This window comes from Rhea americana, unplaced genomic scaffold, assembly GCF_003343005.1.
Source record: "Rhea americana isolate MKP2758 unplaced genomic scaffold, rheAme1 scaffold_269, whole genome shotgun sequence".
NCBI classification, from domain to species: domain Eukaryota; kingdom Metazoa; phylum Chordata; class Aves; order Rheiformes; family Rheidae; genus Rhea; species Rhea americana.
The window spans coordinates 1115753-1139377 of NW_028186389.1; the positions used below are offsets into that span (position 1 = coordinate 1115753).

Sequence of the window (23625 nt, forward strand, 5' to 3'; positions counted from 1 at the left end):
TGCCCACCGCGGGTCCTGGGCAGCTCTGACCGCCGCCGGCGGGCGTCTGAGCCGGGCCGGCCACGGCCCGCCCCCCGCCGCAGCCCCCCCGCCGCGGCTCAGCCTGGGAAGAGCTCCCGTAGCGGATAACGCCGCGCGCCTGTAGCGCTCCCCGGGCGAGGCAGGCCGGGCGCTGCGCGCCTGGGAACGGCGCACGACGTCGGCCTCGTGTCGTGGGGAGGCCGCGCGGTGGATTTTCCAATAAATAATGGCAGTAAGGCCCAAGTGCAGCTAAACTCTGGGTATAGCTTGCGTGTGGTATTTGTCCTGTCATCTTTGTATTAGTGAGCTGAGGGAGGAAATAATGTTTTAGCCAAGTCTACAACCTGTAGATTTGTAAGATGGGGAAGAAAATCGTTCCTAGAATGTTATTGTAGAATTTTGGGGACCCAGCCTTAAACATTGACCAGCCAAATAATGAAATCCATGCTCCGAGAACTGTAAAAAATTAGTTTTTAAGCAGGTGGCAGTATATCACTTCCAGCATGAGAAGAGCTGAGTTTAATGTGTTCTTAAAGTGTTCAGTAGTAGTACATTACCTAATTGACTAGACTTTCTGTCTGCTTGAACATGATTTCATTGCAGGATATATAATTGTTAGTGTCATAAAACTTTAATGTGCATATAATGCATGTTTCCCAACCTGTGCTTTTTGTAGTAGCAATTATTCACTTATGGGGGATAAAACACTTTTTGAGATTCTATCTCTATTCAGAACTTGTAACAGTTTCACCTCATTTCCAAAAGGAATGTGGTATAAACTGAAAATGAACTTAATGTGAATGCTATGCAGGGTAATAATTTACCAAGAAGCAGAGCAGGCAGATTTAATCTGAATGTTCTAAGTATGATTCCTTCATGCAGCAAAACTTTATTTTTCCAGTTTTATTTTCTTCTGCTTTTCATAGACAGTTGATGCACTTGCACAAAATTGGTACTACACAGGCTTTTTGTAAAGCCTTTTACCTTGACGAACTGACAGTTTTGCTATACAATTTAATTTCTCTGAAATAAAAAATAATTACATAGTAGATCTCAAAATTACGTAGGAAGTGCAAAGATTGGAGTTGACAACTTTTATTCTGTTACACAATAGCAATAACAGGAGTTGTAGGCAAAATGCAGGGAAGGAAGTGCTGAGCCACCTGTTAATAATCTTTTCATATCCTTTTCAGGGCTAGGGAGAGAGTTCTTTGCAATATTACTGTTTCTTGAAAAGTAGAAGAGTGCCACTAATATACAAATGAAGTTGGTTCACCAGCAGGATGTTGGTATCCCCTGTCAATTTTTGGTAAAGGTTTCTTCTTAAGAATGATATGTGGAACTAATTCTGTAATTACATTAATATGTAATTACATTAACATGATTATGTTGTGTGTGTCTTGACTGACACTGGGCACAAATAGCATTGGTGTTTAATATAAAAGTATTTCAGTTCTCTTATTCAGCGTTAAAATCTGAAACCACTAATAGAGTAGGCTTCAAATGAGAATTCTATTGATTGAAAAGGATTAGAAGTCTCTTAAAAGCTCTATTCCTTTGTAATCTTTTTAAAAAACAAAACAAAACAAAACAGTGTGCACATGCACACAAAAATATCCACAAAGGGGGAGTTGCAAGTGTCTCATTCTTTCATGGAAAGAACATCTTGTAATGTGAGCAAAGGAAGAAAGCTTGCACACAAATGACTTTTCCAGCTTTGTCTTGTACTTTATATACAAACTTGGGCGAAGTTGTTCATTGACCTTTTCCGGGCTCTGATTCTACAACCTAAATCTGTACTGCCAGTATCCAGTCTTGCTCCCTTCCTTGTGCTGAAACTTGTGCTCTGTTAGCCATTTGGTGATGTGTTTTAGCTCCCGTAACTTAGTAGGGGGAAAAAAAAGAAGACACAGCAACTCCCTCTGCCCAGTAAAACCCAACAAAAAGTGGAATTCTGCTGACCTACTTAACTGACCTGGCTTATTTTAATGGTTTAGAGTGCTCGTGCTGTCCCAAAGCAGGGAGTGGGGTTGCATGCTACAAGGGGAAAGTACATCAGTACTGTGTAAGCATTGATGCAAACTGACTTGAGTCATGGACCACCTGAAACCCATGCTCTGTAATGAACAGAGGGTAATATTTACCTCCTAGTGAAATTCAGTGACCTGTTTTGAGATCTTGAAGGAATGGAGGGAATGAAGTCCCCATTAGCTGCAAATATTGAATGCAGTGTGGAAAGTGCTGTTTTAGGCTTTATGAAGTCTTGAATTCTCCTAATATGAGCCCCTGTTATTTAAAACAGTCATGACAAAATGCACGTTCTTTAGCCCAGGATTTGCATCAAAGCTTTTATTTCAGAGTCGGAAGTCTCGATGGAATCTCGATGCAACTCTTTAATCGGTGTCGGTTGTTCGAAGAGCAGAAGTGTTCTGAACTATATTTTTATCTAGCAGTGGAACTGACTTTTTTGGATTATAAACTACAGGGATTTTAGGTGTTGTGTTTTACCACTGTTAAGTTTTGACTGGAAAGTAAATGGGTAAAATGCAAAATGTTATTAAGATAAGTTTGTGCCTGTTCAGGAATTGTATTTAAGTGGCAAGTGGGTCCTCTGTATGGTTTCATAGCAAACAGTTATCCTTCTGAAACTGTTCCAAGATTGATTGGTGTTAAATACTTTAATGTTTTAGAATGAATCTTCTCAAATTCTGAGAAAGAAAACATTAGTGGACAGCAGTATGTCTGCTTTTGGCAAAATGCTTATTGAGGTGATGTTCTTACCCAACTCTTGTGATAAAATTCTGTAATAAAATGAGCACAAAGTGACATTTAGTAAGTCTAATTCTCACAGTTTTTCCACACAACTTTGAAAGTAAATAGTGAGAAAATACACCAGTTACAAAGGAATGTGCAGTTTGTTTTATAGTATTGGCATTAGTCTGTAGTCTTTCTGGCACATACCTGTATAAAATAATTTTAGAAAATAAAAGCTTTCAGAAACACATTCAGCTATAGGAAAAGTGTACTGAAGTGAAATTGCTGGAGCTTTAGCGTTAGCAGCGGTTGGCCTTTGTGCTCAGCTTCCCAAAACATAAGTTTAAGAGGAGAAGGATTGTCATAATATCTATCCCAAGATGAGATTTGACAAGTTTGATCAAACCGAATTTGATACGGCCCTAGCAAGAACGGAATATGAAGCATTTACGCTTACCAAGTGTTCTTGAACAGTCTCCGATGACCTGTACTTGAGCTGAAAGAATGTTTAGTTGACTTTGTGTAATTTATATACAGTTGGCTATGTATAATTTATATGCAGATGATGCTCAGTAGACATTTATTTACATGTGCATTAACATGAGAGTGCTTTAGAAGAGATGCCACCAAAAAGGTTGAAAACCATGCTTCTTTGGGTTCAGTTTGTACTAGTTCCCCTACTGTTTGATGTGGACTTCAAGCATTACAGAGAAGTGGACTGCAGGGCTCCATGTTTCAATATAACAGATGCCCTTCCAAGTAAAATTATGTTAAGGATGGGATGATTGCAACCACTGAGTAATGCTGTATAATTATACTTGCACATGTTAGGTTCTTCACAGAAGATATGAAAATAATTATTTTTAATTAGTGTTGGATCTGAAGCTTTGTCTGCATTAGGAAAACTTGCAAGCGCTTTTTTAACTGGTGGTTCTCAACTTATATTTCAGTAGTGAAAGCTAGATTGTAGAAGTGGTAGTGATAAAAAGCACACTCCTGTCCAACTGAAGTTGTGCTTATTCATAAATATATGTGGTGCAACTATGCTGATTCAAGTGAATGCTTGTGAGTTTCATGTGTAGATTCATTCCAAGTGGAAGTTGACATGTTTCTTTTTTTCTTTTCTTTTTTTTTCTTTCTTTTTTGTAAAAGAGAGCTTGCAAGCTCCTAAAGCCGTAGTTTTATTTCCTTACCTAAGTGGAATTCCTTTTCCTTAATCTAACTTCTTAACACTCTTAACCTACACATGCATCTCATGGAATACATGCCCTTATGTTCTTCTGCAGTCATTAACTGCTAATACTTCTGATAGTTTGTCTTGGTATTTTCCCAAATATTTACAGAATGTCCTTGCTATTTCTCTAGTTGTTGTGCCCCTCTCCTTTCCTTTTTTCTTCCTTTTTGTTGCTATTCAAAATGGTGGCAGGGTTATAGTGTCATCTTTCCTCCTAGTTATTTCAGAGACTGCAAGGAGGAGCAGCATATTTGTAGTGAAGTAGGGATGGCAAGGGAGGTTGTTTAGATTTGAATGGAAAGACCAAGCCATATCCTGTAAGATCTTTATTTCACAATTTGGACATGCCAATACTGAATTGAAGCTTGGACCTCTCATGAGTTTTGTAAGGTTACAGGCAAAATACGACAAAGCCAACACTGAAATAGGAGCAAAAATGGCAATGAGAAAGGAATGCAGGGGAGATCGTAAGAGGACAGACTGAAAGTTTTCAAGTAAAACCCTACTACAGTGAAATATTAGACTGGCATATTATGCTGACTGATTAAGGTACAGATATAATACTCTAAATTCCACTGTTCTTTATTGGGAAATAATGCTTTATACTTAAAGAAAGAAGCTTGTCGTGGAGTATTTCTAAACGAGATTCATGCTTTCTTCATGTTGGTCAGGTAATTAAATCATGTTGCTTAAGGAGCTTTCTTGATATTAGGCAATGTAATGACAATTAACTTGTTTTTAATGGATTTTATTGTCCTGCAATGCAATCAAATGTGAAGCTGAAAAAACATAAAAGTACTATTTAGGTTATTTTATAGTATTGCTAGGTTTAAAAAAAACCCAAACCCAGTAAGTGATTGAATCTTGTAATTCTGGTACATTGAGTTTGAGTTGTTGTGAAGCCTGGTAATAAACTTTTTGAAAGCATGTGTTTTCTGAATTCCTCATGTTACACAAATCTTTCTTTTGCTTCTGTTGTAGTTTATTAGATATTGCTAAAAATCTTGCCACAGGGCTGTTGTTAATATTACTCCTTTTAACAAGCAAACTGCTTCCTAATGGTCATGCTTTATATGCTCACTTAACTGAGGTTTATTGGGGAAGATACACTGATAAACTTAACTCAGTTTTATGTTAGAGTGTATTCAGTGACTAAACTATTGCAGACATAATTATGAAGTTTATTTTGTGTCATAAATTTTATATTTACAAAACTTCGTAAAACTGTAGTATAAACTGTTTAGCACTGTTTCTTCAAGTAAGGTTGAGTCACTTCCCCTTCTATATTGAGATGCACAAATATTGGATATTAGCGGTTAATAAGAAAATGTAATTTGATAGTATGCCCCTCTGTCTTGCCATCAGAGGCTATTTCTAGTGAAAATTGGCACTCACAGCTGGAGGAGGTAGATCTGTAAATAGATACAGAATAGCGGAAGACTGAAGATAGATTAAAGGGATTAATTTTTTCTTTTTGGAGGGACAGGTAAACTGTTAGAAAAGCAATTGGGAGCAGTACTCCGTCACATGGTGTGGTCTTGCTTATAACTGCCGTGCAGTGATTTCTATCCTGTAACTAAGTTTGCTCGAAAAACTTAAGAAAGCATCTTCAGTGCCCTCCTACTTACCTTGATGTTTACATATAAGATGTGCTTTTAGCGCTGGAGTTCAGTTCTGTTCCTACCAATGAGGCTAATTATAAGTGCCTTTTTAGGGTGTGAATACATAATTCGGAAATGGCTGGACCTAGCTGTTAACTTGTCATATACTCCTAGGAAGTTAGTTAACAGCAGTAAATTACTTAGTAAGCTTTCTAATATAGAAATCTCCCCCCCCATTTAATCCTTCAACTGTTGATGGTGAGGGAATTTAGTACTGATAAAGGATTAGAATCTCAGGTTTGTAATGCCAGTAGTAGTAGAATGTAAGAATTTGCATCTTTTGGCTAGATGATTAAAGCAAGAAATGAATGAAACCCAGACTGGTAGGAGGTGCAGGCAGGTGCAGAATTTAGGAGTGAAGTGAACTGCTGCAGTGGGTTGGTGGATTTATGTTCTGTGGGGGCATTTAGAGGGAGCATCTAGGGATGAAAAAGCTTCGAAGGCATGCTCCACTGCAGGGAATATTTCGTATTTGAGGGGTTGTGATGCTTTGAAACTTAATTCTGGATGATTCTGTCTTGCTTTGTAGCTATTGTTTAGATTCTGGTACGAGTAGTGGAATTGCATTATACTTTTTCCTTCATTTCTGGTTCCCCGTTGCTGCTGAGAATTCAAGCTTTTCCTATGCCTGAGTAATTTTTTTTTTCTCTTCCCCAATTTAGTTACTGAAATCATGAATCCTGTGTATAGCCCTGGATCTTCTGGGGTTCCCTATGCAAATGCCAAAGGAATTGGTTATCCAGGTAAGTAACTCCTGGTTTTTCAATGAACATCACTTGTATTGATCTCTACTGTAATCCAGAAGAAATGGTCACATAATAATAGCTTCACATGTGATAGTTTTTTGAGTGAGACTTCAAGAATCATGAAAGTTGTTCTGACTGTTCTTTAGCAGCTCTTCCATCTTTCTTATCTCAGGAGCTCTAATAACTTTGTTTTGCAAGAAAAGCAGTCAATGTATTTCTGTCTCTAGTTGGCTGGCACTGTTAACCTTTCTCCTCTAATTTTTGTTCATCAAATACTGTCTTTTGACTGCTGAAAGTATAACATCGAAGTTGAGACCAAGACAATGACAAACAAAACTTTTAAAATGAGAGAAATAAGTGTTTTTTCTTGGTCTCTGCTTCTCATTTGGTTTCTAATTTCTCACTTTTTTTTCCCCCTTGCTTCTAAATGTTCAATGTGAGCAGACTCGGTTTCTGATATCCTGCTAGTTAAAAAGTTCGATAAGTCAATAATTAGATATGGTCAGGAGTTTCCAAGGAGAAAGCTGAAGTGAAGGACTCTGTGCCTCTCTGAGGCACTTCAGACAACAATGTCTTGATAAAGTGTCTATTGCTGATGTATGTGGGGTAAATGAATTATTCCATCCTGGGAGACACTGGAGCATCTTTAAAATCAGATTTTACATATCATAACAATTAAATCTACATTGCTTTTCCAGGGAGACTGTTTTGTGATTTAGTTATCTGTGTTGGGGACTAGAATTCGTTCCGTGCTGTTACTGTTTATATTCTGTGTATCTATACTGTGTTCTCCTACTGGTATTTCGTTTTTAGTATGTTCAGTTTTTAATTGGTATTAAATTTGTGTTTCAGATCTGATAGTGTACTTTCCTTCCCTCCTTTTCCATATTATTGTTTCTTCTCCTAAAATTCTGATGCATATATGAGTTTTCTTTACTGTGATTTGATCTTCTCTGAACCCTTTTAATTTTCAGGAATTTCTTTTTCTTCCCTCAAACTAGCGTACCTTTCTTAACCTTCTACAATATTTATGAAGGGAAGACACAAAGTATGTTCCAACAACTTTAAGGCTGTTGAGTGACTGAAATGAATACACAGCATCATCTTTGCAGTTTATTACTACATCATCAGCCCTGAAGGATGGTCTTACTCTTTTCTGTAACTATCTTAATTATGTGGACTAATATGGACTACAGCAATAGTCTATTAAGTCGAGCTGTGGTAGTTTACTAATTAGTATCAGTTGCAGTACATTTATTTCTATTTTCATAGAAGATCAATTTTCAAGGCTTTCTTTTGCTTTACATCAAGATTATTGTGAGTTATTTAAATGCTACTTTGCCTTTTCGTCTCTTCATTTTTCTAAATAAAGACCTATACTAGAAGCAAAGGTTTTGTTGGTACATATAGCCATTTACACATTGCCCTAAAGCTGTTGTTTATACTATTGAAAGTGGTACACTACTTACTTATGAAGATAAACTATTTTAGATCTATAGATAGCTGTTTAGAAGTTCTTAAGTTGTAATATTGTTTAATCTTTTAGTATAAGATAATATATAGTGTATATATATATTGGCACTCTTAATTTGATTGTAAGTTATTATAACTAAAATATATAGAAATTAAGTAAAGGTGTTATAAAGGTGCCTTAAATGTCATGTCTCAAAGTGATCATTCAGAGTGTTTCATTACAGAGTTAAGTCATTTATACAAATATAACTTAAAAAGTCAGCTTAATCAATTATTTTACAGTGACACAAATGATTTACTGACCTGACTAATTCTACTTTAAAGACCATGAAATAAATACAAAACATTCTATAAAATTGAAAGTAGACTTGCATTTTTAGGGTGTTTTGTTTTTGTTTTGTTAATTACTGTATGACTAAGTCTTTTCTTTGCTTTTCTTCATGTAAAAACTACTGATTCTTCATTCAGAATCATTGACTTTACGTGAGTTGCTTGGTAGTAGAAAGTAATGAGCCTATTGCTAGGAGGAATGTATTATTTAAGGGCACTGTTTCTGAAGCTGTTCCATTTTCAACAGCCTATTTGAGGCTGTTAGATGGGTTTTATAATGTTAAGGAATCAATCTCCAAATGCTCTTACAAAGCTGAAACAAACTTTGTGTATTTCAACTAACTGGTGTTTTTTTGCAAATGATATTTTTACCTTATATTTGAGACCAGTGTTTCACACTTAGCCTTAGTGGTTCTTTAATTCTGATGTAGAAGATTTTACCTAATGTTTTGCTGCTGCCTCAATGAAACACATACTGTTGAGTGTGACGATACATGGCTGAAACTGGTGAGCTTGTCTGGCATATAAGCATAATAACAAATCTCTGCCAAATGAAACAAGCAGTTTGGAGTGCTTAAGGTTGCTTTGTACTCTGTACTTGTACTCTCTTGTGATCTCTTACCTGGGAAGTCAGAGTCACTGAGACTTTTAGGGATTTCATTATTTCTGTGAAAAAGCTTTTTTTTTCTTCAGATTAATATTTTATGTACATCACTTCTTCAAACTCATGGGGTTCGGGGTTGTTGCACAAAAACTTGTTGTTCTACTACCATTGCATTATATATTCTCAGACTTTGAGATTTGCTGAAACAGAAGGGAATTTAAAGGGAGGCCAATATTTCTGACTCTAATTGTGCCTTTCAGCTAACATGTAGCTTCAGTTGGCTTGGTAGAAGAGAACAGCACAGAATTTTGGTTTAGACAGTGTGATCAAAGGCCATCTGTTAGTTCATTTCAGTTGAAAAGTTGTGCAGTGAGAATCTTTGAGAGTAAAGCTTAGTTAGACTAGAAAATAACTTTGACCTATTCTTTCTTCTAGCTGGCTTCCCAATGGGCTATGCAGCGGCTGCTCCGGCCTATTCCCCTAATATGTATCCTGGAGCAAATCCTACTTTCCAAGCAGGTATGTGTAATGTGTATGTCTAAGCAATAACCTCAAATTCAGAAATTATTAGAACCAAAACTGAGGAAGAACTACCGGGGCTTACTATAACACTTGTACTATGAGAAGTTTCATAGTACTTTGAATGTGAATCAAAGAACCATCTGATAATTTTTAAATGAATATAATTGTGTCTTAAGATATGTTCTACTGCATTGCCTTTAGAGAAGGGGAAAACTGAGTTCTTATAGCTGTTGTTTTTGTACTTCAGACTTTAAAGCTTGCACTGTACACTTTCCTTCACTGCTTCCTCCTTGACTTCACTTGCTTTGCATTCTATCAATTATTTCCAGGTTTCTGGCTTTTGGGCTTTTTTCTTTTTCCATTTGTCGGCTTGGCAGGTTTCTTCAAGATCTATTTTCTTGTTGCATTCTTAGATCATATCTCTTTCCAAATTCAGCTTGCTGCCTGCTTCTTGCTTTCAGAATTGTCTCTCACAAATTGATTGTCTGAAAAGGCTAGTTGCTGGGCAAAACTGTCTTGTCCATAGTGGGCCATGTAGAATGATCTAGGTAACTGCACTTGTGTGATTCTCAAATAAGAGAAAGGGAATGTGATATGCCTAGAAAATGGAAGGTCAAAGGATATACATAAGAGAAACCAAAGCACTCACGTAAGATACTGTTTTCACTAATATAATACAATGTTGATGTACTAATATATGAAACAAAACAAACTGGTAGCTATTCGCGTTACATTTGCACCTAGACTAGGAATATATATCTGGTAGAAAGATACTGCTTGAGGGGTTATTACCTACTGAGGAATTACTTAAGTTACCTTGTTAATGTACATCTGGGCCATCTTCAGGAACTCTTTCCTTGTATATATTAGGCCAGTGTTTCCAAGAATATGTGCACATATGCAAATTTGGCCATGAATGCCTTTGTGTAGTTTATGGGGATAGGAAAGAATGGTATTTCATGTTGAGAAGGTACATCGCAGCAGCCTACTGGCAGTATTGAAGTTCAGTGTTCCTGAAGTATGGCGTTTCATTAACTGCCAGGAGACTATTGTTAGTCATAAAGTCTTAATATCTCTCGCAGTTGTACGTCCAAGTCTTGGTTACTTAGTTTTAAGCTGAATGATTACACAAGCATTGTATCTCAAAAAGAAAAACAGACTTTTTTTAGTCTGTTTTCCTCATGTCAGCTAGGTTGTGATAGAAGGCTGTATTTTTTTTGAGGAAGATTCTCAATTGTTAGACTTGATAATGTTGTAAGAATAGTTTGCAATGTTGGAATATATCTCATGCTACCTAAGAATGAAGTCAAGGTAAGAAATATTTCAGGTGTATGAAAAATGAATAAAGATGTATAAAATCTTTGTTCACTATCTTAAAATACTTGTTATTTTTCTAAAGCTAATACCATTAGAGTCTTTATTGCTGTTGAATGGAAAACAAGCTTTTATTTCAGAACTAAGAGTAGCTTTATTTTTTTAGCTCCACCTAAAACCTGAAATGTAAAATGTCTAAATCTTTCTAGTTAAGACTAGTAACTGTTTGAAGTAATTTATCCTAACAACTGCGATTTTTTAGCTCTAATGGAAAATGTGCAATAGTATTTTTCTGATAAAGCTACTTGTGTATATAATTTAAACTCCTGTAAAGTTGTTTCGCACAGTAGTATTTGAATGTGCAATAAAATTGCTGTTTAGAACAGGTATCTTTACAGGTATTTTTCTTAAATTTGTGTATGTTTGAATAACCATGTGTTTTAAAACCGTCTGTCACTGAAAAGGAGGGAAAAATGAAGTGGGGAAAAAAGAAGACTTCTAGTACAGATACACTACTTCACAAGAATCAAAGTTAAATTGCCTGTGCAATTAGTTGATTGGGTTTTAGAATGAGAGAGGACAGGCTTCATTGGAGGCATAGTTGTAGTTCAGTGCTAATGCTGTGTGTGCAGCACTTTGAAACTTAGTGTTTTTCAACACAAATACCTCCCATGCTGGAAGTAACCTTTATTTCCCCAGCATGCACTATTCTTCAACTTATGTAGGATTTCTAAAAAGAATAATAGTTTGGATGAGTGCTGTGGTAGCCTGTTTCGGTGTCTGTAAAGGTCGTAAATGTTATTAGAAACAATAAACTTTATTTTCATAGTTAACATGATAATTTTCTGCACGAAGAGTAGAGTGAAATTGAAAAGTGTGTTCTCCTGCAGAAAGAATAAAGGTGGTCTGTCATCACACTATCTGTTTAAAAAAAAAAAAAAAAATTCTTTTTGCTATCACAGCAATATCGGTCTTGTAAGTGCTATGTTGTTTCAGATCTCAGTATTGAAGTCAGCACGTTCTAGACTTGGATAGTTTTTAAAGTCAACTTCATCTTTAATCCTGTAATACCAATATTTTTGTTATAATTATCAGGTAGTTTTAGTTTTTCTTTACTTGTGTTGTCCTGACACTAGCAAGTTCTGTTCTAGCTAAATAGTAACTTTAGATTTGTCTGGATCTTAAAGCTGACAGAGTCCTCATTCATATACTTCACCATGTTAAATTAATTCTTAAAACTAATTTTCTGTACACCATATAACATGTGTTTATTACCAATATAGACCCTGTGCTTAGTTCTTGAAGTAGCTGTCAGCATCTTCCATTGCTTAAGTGAGACTTCTTCTTAGCATGCTTCTACTTCTAGAGTAGCTGCTTTTGAAAAAGGTGTTACAAGCCAGGAGCAGAGTAACAAAAGCAATGATTTATCTTAATCTGGACAGCTAGGTCTGCTTCTGGTAGGTGATGTAGGTCAGTGTAGTATCCATTTCTCAAGCAGAATTTTTACTGAATTACAGTCACCTGTTTCTTGGGTAGCTAGCCACGTACTTTGAAGATGCTTTCCAATATCTGAGCTTAGCCTTATAGTTTAGGTTCTTCTACTGGAGTTAATTGTGATCAAGAGCATATAATTTTTTTTTGTAGGAGTGGCACATGAAACTGAATTGTATCATCAGAAGATACTTATCTCCTTTGGACATACAACTAATGATGACTTTACTAGTAACAAACATTCTTAAAACCCACATTTTTTTCTAACCATTAAATGAATGTATTTAACTGTTGTTAAATATATTAACTGTTATACAAGGATGACAGTTACCAATACCTTGTGAGTTAAAGTAACGCTTAAAAACATCCTCTTGATTTTGGGCTACATAAATAAATCTCCATCCCTACCATTCAGTAGACTGAACTAGTTCAGTGATTTTAGTCTGTATGCAAAATTGCATGGAGTTCTAGGTTTTTGTAGGATGGCTGCTTTTATCAGTAAGGTTTGGTGGGGATTTTTGTTGTTTTGGCGGGGGTGGGTGGGGAGGAGAGATGACTGTGACTTCTGGACTTGGCTTCTGTAATACCCACTGGTGACTGCTCTGAAGTTGGATGGTAACTACTTTGCATCAGTTCCATGAGATCTGTCAGCTGAGGCAGGGGTAGAGGTTTACTTGCTGTGGATGCTTTGACTTAGTGTGGCTGGGCTCGTATGAGACACGAGATCATTTTGGCACAGTACAGGCTTGGGCTTTGGCCTTTTCTCAGAGTAGGTCGGGGCTGTTCTCTGCTGCCCCCAGTTTCATTGCCAGTGGATTCTGCTGATGCGATTTTTGTATTCCTGCTCTGGCTGTTAAGCCATAGTGTAATTTTTGAGGGTAGTGTCCAACATACTGTGGCAGCAATGTTGCTTTCCACAGGTCTCCTCCATACCTCTTCAGCCCCTTCTGCCATTGGCCTGAGCCTGTGACTGATGAGGGCTGGAGTATTATGAAAGAACTTTGTCTTCAGGCAGTGTCTGAGCAAACAGCTGCTACTTACTCTTGTAAAAATTGAGCAAGTCCCAACATAAACAACACAGACTGCCTCTAGGGCATAGTAATGGGAAGGAAAAAGAATTGTTTTGTATGGCATCTGTCATCTTATCATAGTGTATAAAAACAATTCTTAAGTGATCATGAAGAAGACGTCGGCATATGAAATACGTAAAAGTGAAATATACGGGTAATCAGGTGCCTACAAAGTCTAATTTGCATTTGCAGATGGACTACTATGCTTAAGTTTTAAAGGTATGATCTTTCATATTTATTTTAGTTCAAAAGGTGCCAGTAACCAAGTATGAATATGTGTAACTTCAAGTGGAGGTTGTACTTAAAAGTCTGTCTGTTTTCTGAAAAGCCATCTTGAGCTTTTACACGATTCTAACTTGTGAAACAGTTATTCTTGTGCTATATCATCTTCTACAGAGGTAAATGCAGGTTATTTTGCTGTTAATATGTTTTGTAATTTCAGGTTTGTTGAGAACTGGGCTGACATTAACCTGTGCCAAATGCTTCTGCTTAGGAGTGCTGTCTAAAAGGCTGGATCCAAGTATTTAATAATATTAAAAAAAATCTAAATCTTTTTTTTTTATTCCATATCCATTAATTTTAGGGAAAATGCAAAAATACAGTAGCTTTTCATTCTTAACTTGACAAGCAGTCAAGTATTACAGACAGACTGACACCAGTGTTATATAACAGACCCAAGTTTTATATGGGTCTTGAGGGTAGCCTACTAAGTATTCACATTAAACAGGAAGGTTAAGAAACTTAGAAATTAAGAAAATGGTTACCCTAACTTTATGTCCTGACACTTACTTTTCGTATTTTTAATGCAGAATTGCCTTTGTTTCAGGTTATACACCAGGCACCCCGTATAAAGTATCTTGTTCACCCACTAGTGGTGCAGTGCCACCGTATTCTTCGTCACCGAATCCCTATCAGACTGCTGTGTACCCTGTTCGAAGTGCCTATCCACAGCAGAATCCGTATGCACAGGTAAATAAACAAATCCCCCCAAACCTTTCTTCTGTTTGGATAGCATTTTGTTTTCACTGTAATAACTATTTGATACAGTCTTGTATTGCCTTTATTTCTTCATAAGAATTCTTAATATAGTACTTCCTATTTTATGTTTGTCCATATTTACGTTTCCTGTCTCACAGGACAGTTACTCTGTACTCATTGAGCAGGATTTGCTTTTTAAAGAAATAGTAGATTCAGAAGTTTTTAAAATGATAACTGGAAGCTGTAACTACTGTGTCCTAGTTTTGTTTTGTCAAAAGGTTGTCATAAGCTTACTCTGAAGCCTCTGTTAAGATTTGGGGAACTACCAACTATCATATGGCCAAATTGATGAAAATTATTAATAGAGTAGAATTAATAGACAGTTCGGTAACATGATATCTGGGAGGAAAAATCAGCCCCCTTTTGTACAGAGGATATTTGGCCTGGCGTATACACTAATTGAAGTAAATGAATGAGCATGTTGCAAGGTAGATCCAGTCTGCCTAGTGTATTTGGATTTGTGAAAACCTTTGGTTCTCTAACCAAAAGCAACTGAACAAAAAATGTTGTGAAAGAACAACAGAATTTCTGTCATGGATTAATGTATGGAAAGATGGGAAACAAAGAGAATGAATGAAGAATGAGCTCTTATTGTTGAAGGTGCAGTCTGCTGTGGAGTTCCACAGAGGTCTCTGCTGTTGAGTGTTAACCTAAAAGCCCTAAAAGGGGGCTAAGTGATCCAAAGTTTGCCAGTGAAGTAGAACTGCTCAGAATAGTTGAAATGAGTGTTCTGACTTCTTTTCTGTAAATACATTGCATTGTTAGAATAGTACTTTAATTTTATGGTGCATTCATGAAAGAAGATACCATCTGTTTATTTTCCCCACCAGATATGCTTAATCGTTTAATTTACTTTTCTTCTTTAACAGCAAGGCACTTACTACACACAGCCTTTATATGCAGCACCACCCCACGTAATTCATCACACCACAGTTGTGCAGCCTAATGGCATGCCAGCAACTATGTATCCTGCTCCAATTCCACCACCAAGAGGAAATGGTGTGACTATGGGGATGGTCGCTGGGACTACTATGGCAATGTCAGCAGGTATGTGGGCTAACATCCCTTAAGTTTTCTTGGTGAAGTTCTTTATTCAGTTTGAAGCAAACACAGCTGCATTATAAAAATACAATGCTGGGGGATGTGCCAGGCAGAATGAAAATAACTTAAATTAGAAGGGACTTTTCCAGGTCATCCTCAAAGCATACCCAGCTAGATGAGTTGCTTGCTTGTCCAGTGATATTTTGATTATCTCCAGGGATGGAGATTCTATAGCCTCTTTGGACAACCTTTTCCTGTATTTGACTACCCTTATGGTGAAGTAGTAATTCTTCGTATCTGTATGGAATATCTCATGTTTTTATATCCTTTGCTGATTTTTCTGTCAGTGTCTAAGTCTGACTTCCTCTTCTCTGTGCCTTTGCAGTACATTATTGGGGATGGCAACCTCTTCAGGCAGTTCTCTTAGCCTCCTCTCATATCGTTAACTGGAATTTTTTGTATGTTGAGATAAAAAGTTTTATGTGCTTGCAGTGCCTCAGGTCTTCTGTGACCAGACTAGGCAAAGTTCAGGGATGTCAACTTCCTAATGACCCTCATTTAGTTATAATGTTTGGTGAAAATGTTGTTTAACTGAGATCTAGTCTCATCTATGAGTGTTTGCTGAGAGGGTGGCATGCTTTTACCCAGTGGAAATTAACTTGCTAAGAAATGTCCACACTTCATTCAAAAACAAAGAAATACCCAGCCACGCCTTAATTCAGCAGTTTAAAAAATGATGATTTTGAGCTTGTTCTCAGATTCTAGTTTTTATCTTCTCAAATTTATCATTTAATTTGAGGAATTCCAAATCTAGTGAAGTAATGTGTCACAAACTGAACTAGCATTAGAGTTTATTGCAGTTTCATGTTTCAGTTTTCATGAAAAACCACTCACAAGTGTTTGTAACCACTCATACAAAGCACTGTAGAATAAGGCTATTAAGATCCTGTTATCTTAGCCTGTGTCTTTCTGTGGCCCCTTAGTTTGTAAAAACCTGTTGGCATTAGTGCAGACAGGAAATAGTTTTATTCTGATTTATGAGTCAGTTATCTTTGCCATCAAATACTCTTACAGCGTGTAAAGGTTGCTGTAAGAGTTTTTCAGTGTATAATGTGCTAAACTAATAGCTTCTACTAAAGCTATTATTTTTTTAAGTAATTAGCATCTTTGTGTGCATCGGACTAAACCTCAGAATGATTGTCTTGCAAAAACGTATGAAGGAAGGTTTGGACTGTAGTGCAAAATGATACTGGTATTTTTAAATCAGAAGATGAGCAAGCTGTATAATTCTTTCAAAAATCAACTCTCGCATGTTTTTAGTCCATTTAGTGTTTTTAGTAGAATTTGTAAAAATATGTACTGAAAAATGTTCTCTTTGTCCTAGGTACTTTGTTGACAACTCATTCCCCAACTCCAGTAGCCCCTCATCCAGTTACTATGCCCACATATCGGGCTCCAGGAACACCAACCTATAGTTATGTGCCCCCACAGTGGTGATCATCTTGGCAGTGTAAGTTACTGGCTTAGAGCGAAAGCAGTTAAATTATTTTTGTAAATAACATCACTGCAGGTTCTTTGAGGGAGACTTTCAGAAGGTAAGCAGTCTGGGGTACTTCTATGACATTTTAATTGAGTAAGAATACACAAAAAATACTTCTCAAGTAATAACTGTTCTCTACAAAGGAGAGAAACCTACTGGGACTCTTTTCAGTAATCTGTCTTCAGAAATTACTGTGATTTTTGTTGTTCATGATCAATTTTATGTGGAATACAAATGGATTACTGTCACGTTTGCCTCATTAAAATCCATCTGGGATTGCAGGATTAACATAGCGTTTTTGGGTTCATTGGTAATTGTTGAATTTAGGAGTACTGTGATCCCTGGATGAAGCAACATGTATAATTTGGTAGTTTCATCTATTTTGAATTGGCTAAGTATGTAGGTAAAATGATCATTTTGCCTTGCTCTGAAGGTGAATCTTTATCAGTTGCCAAAACAGACTAGCAGTGCTGAGTTAATTTCATGCATTTGCCCTGTTGTTTGCTGCTAGCATGACAAGATCTTAGTGTGGAACCTAGTTTAGATTGTGGATATGTTTGGAGAAAAGGAGGGTGATTCTGAAATTTGCAATAATGTGGATTTGTGAGTGTATTTTCCCCTCTCCCTCTCCTCCCCTAGGTCAGTAGGGTATGTCAAATTGACAAGCAGCCTAATGTTCTTGGAATTCTGAGTTGTGCTCCAGTTTTTTTAGGGGGGTTGTTTTGAGGTTTTCTTGGTGTTTTTTATTTTTTAATTCCCCATAAATTGGGAGCAGTTTCATTGAAATTAAGTACTTGTCTGACCAGCTGAGCTAGAAATGTTCACTTTTGGTCCATTTAGTTTGTGATAAAGTTAACGTACTTCAAAGTTTTCACTTTAGATTTTTGTTTCAGTGATTAGGAGCCCAGAGTTCTCCGATTACAGGTGGCTGGTTGCCCTTTGAGCAGTCATGTAATGTCTGTTTCTTGCTTTGCTGTGATGCTACATACCAGTCTGCAGATCTGAAAGGTTTCACACATACAGCTCATTTCATCCAAGAATGTCATATTACATTACCATAAAAAGAGTTTTGCCATGATTCAGCTCATGACTGCTGATAATTAAATTGGGCATAGAACACCTTTTTAATATTACAACTCCTACTTAGACAGAACTGCTAGTGCCAGTAGAAAGCTGGAGTGAAAACGACAGATGAAAACCATTGTAATGAATTCTTACCAAGATTCTTTCTCCTCAACCTACAGAATTAGTAGATAGTGATTTCAGTTGACTAGGTGAGTGCTAGAGTAGCACTAGATGACATTTTTTAACATCTGTTGTTTATGCCTATCACTGTGAAGCATACTGTGTTAGAATGCTTGATAACACTCATAGTTTCCGTATAATTGAACTTTTTCCTTGTGATACGTGTTTTTTCTCCTCCCTGTTTTCCCACCCTTCATGTAGGTTTGAAGATGGGAGATATGCAATCAAGAAATTGAGGTTTAAAAGTTGGTGCTGAAGCCCTCATGCCTCCAACCAGGACTTTTCTTCTGAATGCTTTCAACACTTGGCTAAACACTACTAATTCCTGATCACTGAAGATTTTTCCAGTGCTGCATATCTTACATCTTGGAACTCCAGCAGTTAGTCTTAAAGCAAATCCTGTTTTGTGGACTGTCTTGCAATTTTTTAGCTAATTATAATGATAAAAAGGGAGTATAAATTTATTCTGATCCATATCTAGTTGAATGCATGTTAAAACACAAAAACAAAGCTTGCTCAATCTACCTGCAGTGACTGATGCAAAAACCATCATATGCAAATCCAAAGGAACCGAAAAGTATTTTACAACTTGTATCACTAATGCACTGTTGTAATGTATGCAGGGTCTTAAAAGGTAGAATCATGAAAGTGAGTTTCTTTATAGTATACCGTAATATACATTAGATAAGTGCTTCAACCTTTTTGAGGTTGATGGAGTTGCCAGTTTAGAAGGGGCACTTTTTTTTTTTCGTTTAAGTGATGTATTCTGTTCAAATTCAACTAACACAAATTGGAGTGACTGGAAAACGAGTCAGATAAGCTGTAGAAATCCCGCACACATTCATACCTTACCATTTTCATTTTATGGATTCAGTGTTATACAGAAGTTCTTAAAGATCAGAATGAAATGACAAAGGTAATACTGTGTGCCAGTAAGTAAAGCAAACTTCCTTGAGGCAAGTACTTGCTGTTAGGAGTAGGAGAAGGTAACATCACCTGCATAATGGAATTATACGTCCTGGGGAGATACATATCCAGTACTATCTTTCATATGATGCAAGATGTGTCAAAGTGAGACTGCCACACAGACTGATAGAAAAACATTTTTGTTTTGTTCTCGGTTCAGGAAACCCATGCTGTTTTTCTAAGAGAATATCATAGTTGAAAATGTATGTGCAGTTGACCCAGCTTGCTTTCCTGAAATTTAAGAAATGCTAGAGTTTTCCACCGCAAACAGGAGGAGTTCAGCTGCATCTTATCCTGAGAAAAGCTTGTGTGCCTGATGAGTATGTTAAAGGGGAACAAACCATTTTAACACAATTTCCTTATTAGCTTCTTGCAGTATGGGCTAGGGATATGCTCTAGTAGGACTGTCAGAATGTAGAGTTGGGGAGTTTTCCTGAAAACATTTGTAATTGTAGTAAGAGCCATTCGTCGGTTCCAGATGTTTGGTGTATTCTTCAGGATTTTTTTTTTTACACTTCCTAAGTTGCACTTGGAAGCACACAAGACTGACTGCAGATTAGCATTTCATTGCAGTGAGTCATTTCTGATATTCTTGCTTGCAACTTCAATTTTTAAAAAAGTACCTCAAAGCAAATGCTATGGGGATAAAGGGCTAGCCTTAGAACCCATTTGTATACCAAAATTGTTACGGGGAAGATTTTAAATTTTTAAATTTGACTATTGCACAGAAAATCAAGGTTTTTCTTAAGCCTGCATGATTTATGATTCCAGAAAAATGCAGTTTTGTTCTTTTGGATACATTCTATCTGCAATAAGTATGCAGTAAGTGGTTATAAAATGTTGTTCCCTTTTAAACGTTTACACAGAGGTATATCAGGCTGTAGTGTTCTTGTAGGTTAACTTCCATTCAGAAGTGTGGGTGTTTTTTTTTTTTTAAGTTGCATATCTAGTTGTGCTTTGATTTGGGGTGTTCTGCTCCTATACGAATTTGGCAGCTACTTCAGGGTAGCATCAATGCTGATTTAATGCCGCCATTCCAGTACTCTGCCCTGGTGGGAGGCTTATGTACCTGATAACCCATTGGCGGTTAGAGCCTTCAGTAACTATTTTTTACCTTAAGCACTCTCCATTCTTTTTTTTTTTTTTTTTTTTTTTTTTTTTTTTTTTTCCATGTATATTTTTTTTTTTTTTTAATAAAGTTTAGGATTATTTTGCATGGATCATTGTCAGTGGATGACCCCTTATTTCTAATGCCTTGAACATAACTATGGTGTTGACAATAAGTACTTTAAACCTTACTCATGAGCACTTACTGCAGCTTAGGGATTTCCATATGTTTTTATATGGAGCAGAAAATTACCCCAGACATTTGAATCTATACTGCTTTGTTCAAGTCTGTTTAACAATTCCGTTTGTGTAGTAGGTTTGCAGCTTTGATTAGTCAGGTGCGCCAGAGAATACAGTGAACGTTAATACAGGCTGTTTGTCCAGTTTTGCTAGTGTAGAGTTGAGATTTTTGTTGTCTTAGTATAATTTTAATAAAAACAATTGAGGTGTGAAACAGTGCTTTATTGAGGAGAAGCTATAAAGAACAAGCTCAGAGCTTTGCTGTCTCCTGTCTCATCACCCAAGAAGCAAAAGCTTTGAAAACCATAGGAGAGAACTTTCATGAATGCTGCGTTAGGTTCATAGATAAGGAATGAATATGGTGTCCTACATCTTTGCTCTGACTTCAGATTCCTAAATGTTGTGTTGGAATTGGTCTCTTTAGTATTCCATACCATTTGGGCAGTCTCACTTACTTGAGCACTTTTTTCTAAGTTGCATTATGGGATTCATCCATGAGGGGGAACCTACCTTTTTTTTAAAAGGTATCACACCTTCCAGTTCTGATGATGATCTACTGGGAGGGTGGAGCCATGTCTCCAGTAGTTTGATATGGGAAGTAACCAAAAGCACAGTGCAAGGGGACAGGGGGGAATATGTGTGTATATATAACTATCTTAATGGTATTTTGTTGCAAATAGTAGAAAGCATGGATATAAAACTGGCAGGGGAAATTGTACATCATTAAATAGACGTTTACACAGTGAGGGTCTTATGAAACATTCTCTCCTGCTTTTTATATAACATTCCCTATTTAGAATTCCTTTATAAATAAATACACAGTATGTGTTTGCACTAAAGCTCCTCAGAAAATGAAAAGAGCTAGTGCAGTAGAAACATTTCAGATCAAGCCTTTTTTTCCTTTTTTTTTAAAAAAAATCTTTAATGGCAGCTTTATATGATAGATTAAAAAAAAAAAAAAAGCGAAGTACTACTTTAGACCTGGAACTGAAGATAACTGTTGCAGCAATAACAAAGAGAAGTCCAAGATAGATTTTTTTTTATTATTATTATTCAAGTGTTGAGTTTAGATAAAATATTTTTAAGACTGAAGTATTCCCTGTGTCCATAACAGCTGATGAAAATGTCTTTTAAACATAGCAGCAGCGAAATAAAAATGACTAACGATTGGCACCAAAAACACATAGCCCTAGTTGGTGGTGTAGTAGTTATTAATCAAACAATAGGGAGGAGAACAGAGAACCTACTACCGTATCTTGCCAATGCTTATTGCAACCAAACATCTCCAATTTAAAATTTCTAAGAGATGTACAGGAATATGCTGTTCATGAAAGCTTCTTTTGAGTGTACTATGCAAATTAAATGCTTAGATGTGCAGTGGTAGATTACAAAAATTACTTCACTTTAGTTCAAATCCTTCCTTGTATCATTTCATCCACTGAAAAAACAAATGTAAGTACCACCGTATTGGAGCGTAGATCATGGTACAGAGTTGAATACCAGGGTACTTAACATCGACTACTCTTCATGGAGCGTTTCAGCTTTGCTTCTACTCGAGCAATAGGCCACATAAGTTACTCGAGCAAGAAATGGTCAGAATTGACTTGGAATCACTCCCCAGTGCTTAAGCACAGTATTTGTATAACATTAATTTGGATCTAGAACATGTTTTCGCTTGGATAGATAAGCACAACGAGCTGATGCTACCACTAACTCTAGGCTTTAACTGATACCAGAGAATAGGGATATACCGTGTATGCAAGATCTCCCATTTTAGAAACATGAACAGTAGTGATGCTTCAGCTGAAACTTGTGGAAAAGAGGACAGATGCTGTGGTTGTGGAATTGTAATTTGCAGTTGCTGAGGATGTGGTTTGTGCAGTAGTCGTAGGAAATAGGCATGAGCCCTGTCCAGTTTTCTCCAGCAGGTGTCGCTGGCCGAGCTTAGCATTTGCTGAGGATCGAAAGCAATTACTAATCCTCATCTTGAAATGTTTGTGAACACCAAGGATTAAGATTATTCAGATTGTTCTCATTAAAGTGTCAGCTTTCTAATCCTGTGTTTTACCAACTCTTAAGCTTCCTGTAGAGACCCTCAGATTTGATGAGGTAGAATGCCAATGAAAAGGAACAACTATAGCAAAGTTAGGGTTGTGTTTGGCTGTCAAGCCTTGCCAGTAATTAAGTTTTCTCTGAGACCTCCAAGTTAGCGAGGGCTTTGTCAGCAATCTATATTCACCTCCATCGAGGGGTTGTATTAAGAAAAAATAAGGTGCATTTTGCAGGGAGAAGAGAAGGAAGAGGAATGGTGCTTATCTGGGGACAAGGAAACCGTTTCTTTTGTATGTTGAATATAATACTTAAACATCTGAATTCCACAGGTGGTAAGGGTCCATTTGTGATAGAAAATATTCTGAACAATTTATGGGCTCTGAAGTTTCAACATCGAGAAAGTGAACATGACCTTTCTAAACTGTTGTGACTTTTGGGCACTTAGCAGGCAAACTGGGAAAGCTTTTTTAGCTGGCTGCTGTACAGACTTGTTTTAAGTAGAATGGATTTGTTAGTGTTTTTTTTTCTCTTGTTGTAATGCTATTATTGGCTGCCCTCATGTCTAAGATTTGAAAAAGTGAGTGCATGCAATGGAAGTACAAGAGGCCCCAGTAATAGTTCTCCATGTTTGTTATGAAATAGATACAGGTTTCCTTTTTATGACTTTTTTTTTAAAACTGTCTTATGAACAGTTATATTGGTACTTTTTTTTTTTAAAGTTTAGGTCAATGTTGTCTTCCAGAATAAGTTTTAAAGCATCACTCACTCCTGCATTGAACTACCGCATCAACACAAAGAGTGGAGATTCCATTCTGAGCCAGTTCAATTGTGAAATTCATACTTTTTTATTTTTTATGCAATTCAATGAGTAGATGAGCTCAGATTTAAATTCTTAAAAGCACGTTTATTGTAACAAGAATTGTTATGTATTAATACTTCAGTTTTCAATAAAGATTGACTTGTGTTGCTTATTGTGTTTTTTCTACTTTGGTGACATGATCCATTTCAAAAATGTTGCTGGCATTTGAGTTGCTGGTCAGCAATACGGTATGTTGAAACTCCCTTTAAACGAATGAAATCTAGTCAGAGCAGAGCAAAATACTCAAATCAGTTAAATACTGTAAATTTGACTTTCTCAATAAGCATTCTTAATGACTAACAAAAAACAGTAGTAAG

The 23625-nt window shown here is 36.6% G+C and overlaps 1 protein-coding gene across 1 annotated transcript in view; it reads left to right on the top strand.

Moving 5' to 3' along the window:
• FAM168B (family with sequence similarity 168 member B) overlaps positions 1–23420 on the top strand; it is a 106965-nt gene extending 83545 nt beyond the window's left edge. Inside the window, exons 4-9 of the mRNA XM_085307953.1 lie at positions 6333–6413; positions 9259–9342; positions 14047–14189; positions 15128–15305; positions 16684–16809; positions 18286–23420. Of these exons, the coding sequence (XP_085164079.1) occupies positions 6333–6413; positions 9259–9342; positions 14047–14189; positions 15128–15305; positions 16684–16796 (599 nt within the window). The 3' untranslated portion in view covers positions 16797–16809; positions 18286–23420. The remainder of the gene's footprint in view (positions 1–6332; positions 6414–9258; positions 9343–14046; positions 14190–15127; positions 15306–16683; positions 16810–18285) is intronic.
• The last annotated feature ends 205 nt before the right edge of the window (positions 23421–23625 follow it).